Here is a 6,634-nt window from a genome sequence, read left to right as displayed (position 1 = left end):
CACACACACACACACTCACACTCACACTCTCTCACACACACACACACACACACACACACACACACACACACTTACACTCACACTCTCTCACACACTCACACGCTCACACACTCACAAACACACACTCACACACACACACACACACACACTCTTTCACACACTCACAAACACACACTCACACACACACACGCGCACACACACACACAAACTCTTTTTCATCCACAAAATGAACAAACTGTCAAAAACGGCTTCATCAGCAAATGCAGCTCAGATGATCCGGAGAGCGTCCTGCTCGAATATTCCTCTAACGCTCATCTAACGCTCACATAACGTTCATCAAATATTCAGTCTCACAAAGAAAAATACTTTTCATTTTACAATAACTTCCGTACACGTTAGTTTCTCTGCATTTATTTCCAGCTGATTAGAGTAAAACTGAGATGAATCATTTTAAAGCAAAGTTCATACTGAACTGATTCGTGTGCAACTTCATGAACTCTGATTCATATTTCCATATTTGTTAACGGAAAGAATCACTAACAACAAGAACTGGGCCTTTTAAACTGAGTGATTGTCCAAAAAAAAAAAAATTTGAAATTAAAAACTAAGAATGAACTAAAATGCAACTGACACTGAAAATAACAAACCCAAGAAGCAATGATAAGCAGTGCAGTCTTCTGAAGCAGAATCACGTGAGAGAACATGTGAAGATGTCAGACCTTCCTGAAGACGAAGGGCTCCTCGTTGTAGTACGGGTTCAGGCCGTTGTTCATCACCATACGTGTGCGGAACTCTTTCCGGATGGTGTCGGTGGGAAGGCCGTACATGTCCACCTCCACATACGTGCCGATCTTCTTATCCGATAAGAACTGACCCGAGAACACCTGAGGAACGACACGGACACGAGCGTCAGTCAGAGCGGCTGCCAGACTGATCCAGGAACAGATGAGAGTCACACATTCTATTACAGAGTCATGATCCAGAGTCGTGTCACACATTTCTGTGCTCATTAATAACTCTGATCCTCTCAGACGGTTACTACTCTTCCTTTATGTCAAGTCAAATCTGAAAAGCCTAATTCTCAGACACACATCCGAGTGCTCTAGATAATAGATAATGGTCAGGTTTGTTTTAAGCGAGTGTACAGAATTCTCAGGAAGCACCAGTGAAGATACAATCATTGTCTTACATGAAAAACAGCCAGTTATCATCAACACTATCAGTTTATTACTGTCCAGATCTGATTAGTCAAGTCAAGTCAGCTTTATTTATCAAGCGCTTGTAACAATACAGATCGTGTCTAAGCAGCTGTACAGTATTAAATATGAAAATAGTGTGTCAGTAATGCAGAAGGACAACAGTAAACACTCAATTATCATTAATTCAGTTCATCATCGTCCAGCTCAGCTCAGTTTAAATAGTGTCTGTGCAATCAAGTCCACGATATCGCTGGATATTAGCAATTATTTGAGTGATTATTTTGGAAATACAGAGTATGGCTTTAATTTGCATTAGTAATGTCTCTGATTTCAGGCAGAATTACTATATTGTGATGTCGTTCCTTAATGTAGTTATAACTTACTTATATCGAGAAAAAAACGTTGGTAATAAATGACTTATATTGTGGTAAAGATTCGATTGGTCACATCGCCACGCTTTAAGCGGTTTAAACAGAGCTGCTAGAGAACGCAGCCAGAGGCGACTGAGGAACGGAGCGAAAAACTCCATTTTGGTGGAAACGGGAGAAATAAAAGACATCTGTATGTAAATGAGCTCTGATTGATGAACGTGAGTGTTAACTGCAGCCACAGTGTTAGCTTTGATGAAAACTGAGGGACCAGATGAAGTTCTGTTCAGTTATGGATATGATGTGTGTGTGTGTGTGTGCGTGCGAGTGTGTGTGTGTGTAAGAGAGAGTGTGTGCGTGCGTAAGTCTGTGTGTGTGTATGTGTATGTAAGAAAGAGTGAGTGTGTGTGTGTTCATGCATGAGTGTGTGTGTGTGTGTGTGTGTAAGAGAGAGTGTGTGCGTGCGTAAGTCTGTGTGTGTGGATGTGTATGTAAGAAAGAGTGAGTGTGTGTGTGTTCATGCATGAGTGTGTGTGTGTGTGTGTGTGTAAGAGAGAGTGTGTGTGTGTGCACGTGTGTGTGCATGCATGAGTGTGTGTGAGTGTGTGAGTGAGTGTGTGTGTGTGTAAGAGTGAGTGTGTGTGTGCATGCATGAGTGTGTGCGTGCGTAAGTGTGTGTGTGTGTGTGTGCGTGCGAGTGTGTGTGTGTGTAAGAGAGAGTGTGTGCGTGCGTAAGTCTGTGTGTGTGTATGTGATTGTAAGAAAGAGTGAGTGTGTGTGTGTTCATGCATGAGTGTGTGTGTGTGTGTGTGTGTAAGAGAGAGTGTGTGCGTGCGTAAGTCTGTGTGTGTGTGTGTGTGTATAAGAGTGAGTGTGTGTGTGTGTATAAGAGTGAGTGTGTGTGTGCGTGTAAGAGTGAGTGTGTGTGTGCATGCATGAGTGTGTGTGTGTGTGTGTGTGTGTGTGTGTGTGTGTGTATATAAGAGTGAGTGTGTGTGTATAAGAGTGAGTGTGTGTGTGCATGCATGAGTGTGTGTGTGTGTGTGAGTGAGTGTGTGTGTGTGTGAGAGTGAGTGTGTGTGTGCATGCATGAGTGTGTGTGTGCGTGCGTAAGTCTGTGTGTGTGTGTGTATAAGAGTGAGTGTGTGTGTGAGTGTGTCACCTGTACGCTGCAGGTCGCTGCTATCACTCCATCTACTGGCGTCTCAGAGAACGGGTCGAACATTCTGTCGGCGCGGCGCATGAAGTCTGGTTTGAGGAGGTACCTGCAGGAGAGAGTCGCAGGAATCACTGCAGCATCTCCAGAGAAACGCTCCTCACCATCCCTCCACTCAGACAAGCCTCCAGGCCAGATATTAATTATTTTTATGATTAATTGTTCCAAGAGAAGATTAATGATCCAAGCTCTTTCCATTACACAATCCCACATCTCCTCATACACACACACACACTCACTCTTACACACTCTCACACATATACACACACACTGAGGGGCTGCTGGGTAATAACGGGACATTAAGAGACTGTGATATTAGCACTCGTGGGCCGGTAATCCCAGACGAGTGTTAGGCCTCTGGCTGGACTCGTTCATGAGAATCTGTGTGCGAGGGCCGATGTTTAGTGAGCGCTCATTTGCACTAATGTTAGCGAGCGGACGCGCCGCCGCCGGCTGCAGCTAATGCGATGTGACACTGTAATTGATGAGCTGCAGCAAACACTCACCCGCATGCGCCGTTGTACTCGAACTTCCCCTGATTCAGCTGCATGCCCAGATCTGAAACACAGAAGATATGCTGCTTTACACAAGAGCTTAAAACACAAGCATTCTTACACAGACCCGTGCTAACAGGGGGAAAGTAATAGATATATATGTGTGTTTGTGTGTATATATATATATTAGTGCTGTCAAAAGATGAATCACAATCCAAAATTGCATCCAAAATAAAAGTTTTTGTTTACATAATATATGTATGCGTATATTTATTATGTATATATAAAAGCACACATACAGCATATATTATAAAAATATTTACATATTTCTATTCATATAATTTATATTACATATAAATATATATTATATAAACATAACATATTTTTCTTAAATATATACATGCATGCATGCGTGTGTGTGTGTGTGTGTGTGTGTGTGTGTGTGTGAAAGAGAGAGAGATGCACTGAAAAAATGATTTATTGAATTTACACAATTTTTTTTAAGGTAAGTGTTGCAATCAATTTATTTTAGATACATTTAAACAAATTTCCTTGACTAACTTAACATTTTTTTTATTTAAATGTAGCTAAAATTAATTGTTGCAACCACTTACCTTAAAAAAAATTATTATATTTTTAGATAGATAATATTGTTCCTACAAATTAAGAATTTATTCCCATGACTATTTAATTCAGTCCATTGTTTTAGTTAAATTGTGGCCTTGAATTAAAAATCTGCTCATTTTAGTAAAATGAGCAAAATAGCATAAATTGTACAAATTAGCACAATGTGGCCAAAATGTACTAAAATAAGCAAATTAATAAATCATGGGAACAAATTCTTAATTTGTAACCACAATCTGTCCACATATCATTTGTGGGGCTCCTAGATTCTGATCCAAGACCTGACATTTTTATTTATATCCAGTATTTTATGAATTATCATTGAATTATTAGCTTAGCAGGTTTCATTTCAGTCCATATGCTGTCTATTTGCACATTATGAAAGCATTATAATGCATTATAAACACATCACTTGACGAGTTCTATTACGCTGTGAGTTATGATTAGAAACTCGGTCCTAAAGAACGTGATGGGAGATGCAGGCGGTTGCCAGGGTGTTGCTATGGACGCAGGAGTCTCAGCAGCTCTGCTCGGTAGATGTGTCTGGGGTTCTGCGTCTGATCGACGGCTCAACAACACTGGAGCTCGCACACACTCGTCTTCAGCTGTATTAAAGCATCCTCTCTGATCTGCGCTCCGTCTGTCGCACACCAGTGTTTGTGAACAGATGCTGCGCTGCTCTGAACATACGGGAGCAAGCGCATTATTACTGACAAACACAGCCGATGTTAGCTCACAAACACTGAAGAATCAGCATCCAGAGATCACTAACCACACTCCCGTCCTCAGCAGGAGCTTCATCTGAAATGATCTGAATAACGACTCTACTGTCTTCTGCAGAGCTGCACAACAGCAGAAAGATGTTTGCTATTCTCCAGCTTCACTAGTGATGCACGACTAACTGATGAAGTCGAGCGTGTGTCGAGGAGCGTGTGCTGGTGTCAAACGCACCGTTTTCACCAGAAAACAGATGAAAAACCAGAAGATACCGAGGCTCCTGAACCACAGACTGGAGGAAAACACCTAACAAGGCTGTCAGGTCAGATCTGATTTTACACTCTAGCTGGCCAAAATGATCAGAAGGCTAGTATTCTCAGCAGCTATAAATGGTTTTAAGTCAGTTATTTCTATCTTTTGCTGTAGTGTGTCAGGAGGAAATATCAGCTTACATTTCCAAACATTCATTTAGACATTAATTGTATACAGTGAGATATATGTTAGTGCTGCACACAGAGATGTGATCTGATCATCATCAGTCTGTCTGGAGTCACATGAAGAAACAGAACAAACTGAGACAGACTCAATCCAGAAGAACTGACGCTTCAAGAAACCTCCTGCGAAGCTCCTGAGAAACTCTGCTCAAGACGCTTCACTGTATTTTCTGAGTTCAGTTCTTTCAGAACACAGGCGTCTCAGTGCAGACTGATGTCATGTAGTTTCTGTACATGCGTGTTAATGCAATGCGTGTCTCTCTGTGCGTACAGTAACGGCCCCGGCGGCTCTCGGGCCCCGGGCCCCGGCTGTACCTGGAGTCTGGAAGTTCAGAGACACCATCTGGCAGCCGGCGTTCCAGAAGATCTGAGGCATGTAATTGCTGGAGTCCACGCGGCCTCCTTTGGGGTAGATGCGGCTCATCTGCCGCTTGTTGTAGCTGCGCGTCCGCGGCTGAGGAAAACACGCGGCAGACCCCCGGCGGAGCTATATTTAACACCGAACAGCAGGGAGCGTTCCCCGAGGATTCACACGGTTCACCGGAGAGCAAGCCTCTCTTAAAACACTCAAACTAACAGAGAAACATTTCCAAGAAATCTGCTCACATCTACATCGAACTACAGAACCTACTAACTAACTAACAGAAGCTACTAGTTATCAAACTCATCATGACACGATTACGCTTCAGTGGAGCTTCTGGTGTAAGAACAAGTCATTTTTATACGGCTGAACGGTTTAAAGGTGCACTCGGTATGTTTAGTTTCCTCTAAGCAGAGACAATAATGATGTTAATTACATACACTTTCAAAGTGTTTCCCCTTTTTGTAACAATATTTAATATATGTTGTTTTGATAACACTTTAGTATAGGCACCAATTCACTATTCACAATTCACAAATCACTATTAACTAGTTGCTTATTAGCATGCCTATTATTAACATGTTGGCTGTTTATTAATGCTTATAAAGCACATATTCTGCATGACCATATTCTATATCTCTAATCCTACCCCATTCCTAAACTTAACAACTACCTTACTAACTATTAATAAGCAGCAAATTAGGAGTTTATTGAGGCAAAAGTTGTAGTTAATGGTTTGGTAATAGCAAGAATTAGACCTTAATATAATGTGACCGTTGTTTCTTGTTTTGCGTCACATAACTGAACGTTTAAATCATTTTTATATGATTTTTTTGAAGCCTTGATGTGCTCCATGTTACTAACTCTATTTAACATCCAGCATAATGTTGCTGCCCGTATTATGTATTTATATGTTAAAAATATGACTAATATATTTATTGAGCAAACAAGCTGCTTCAGAAACTCAGATCTACAAATTTTGCCTTATAACAGCAAACATCACTGAAAGATGATCAGGATCAGTCTGCATCAAAAGAGTTCACGGAGTGTTTAGACCGATCTCAGCGGAACTCTAACGTGTTGATAATAATAATAGCATCCTGTAAGAATAACACACACACACACACACACACACACACACACACACACACACACTCTCTC

At 41.3% G+C, this 6,634-nt stretch overlaps 1 protein-coding gene across 4 annotated transcripts in view; it reads right to left on the bottom strand.

Moving 5' to 3' along the window:
- Window positions 1-6,634, bottom strand: part of LOC107557901 (1-phosphatidylinositol 4,5-bisphosphate phosphodiesterase beta-4-like) — a 50,865-nt gene that overhangs the window by 27,418 nt on the left and 16,813 nt on the right. For all 4 annotated transcript variants that reach the window (XM_016241478.1, XM_016241477.1, XM_016241479.1 and 1 more), the window contains 4 exons: window positions 5,428-5,552; window positions 3,290-3,341; window positions 2,730-2,832; window positions 720-884 (listed from right to left, as the gene is read on the bottom strand). In XM_016241478.1, coding sequence (XP_016096964.1) covers window positions 720-884; window positions 2,730-2,832; window positions 3,290-3,341; window positions 5,428-5,552 — 445 coding nt within the window. The remainder of the gene's footprint in view (window positions 1-719; window positions 885-2,729; window positions 2,833-3,289; window positions 3,342-5,427; window positions 5,553-6,634) is intronic.

Source organism: Sinocyclocheilus grahami, unplaced genomic scaffold, assembly GCF_001515645.1.
Source record: "Sinocyclocheilus grahami isolate Dianchi unplaced genomic scaffold, SAMN03320097.WGS_v1.1 scaffold623.1, whole genome shotgun sequence".
In the NCBI taxonomy this organism is placed as follows: Eukaryota; Metazoa; Chordata; class Actinopteri; order Cypriniformes; family Cyprinidae; genus Sinocyclocheilus; species Sinocyclocheilus grahami.
This window is presented reverse-complemented; position numbering and strand designations above follow the sequence as displayed.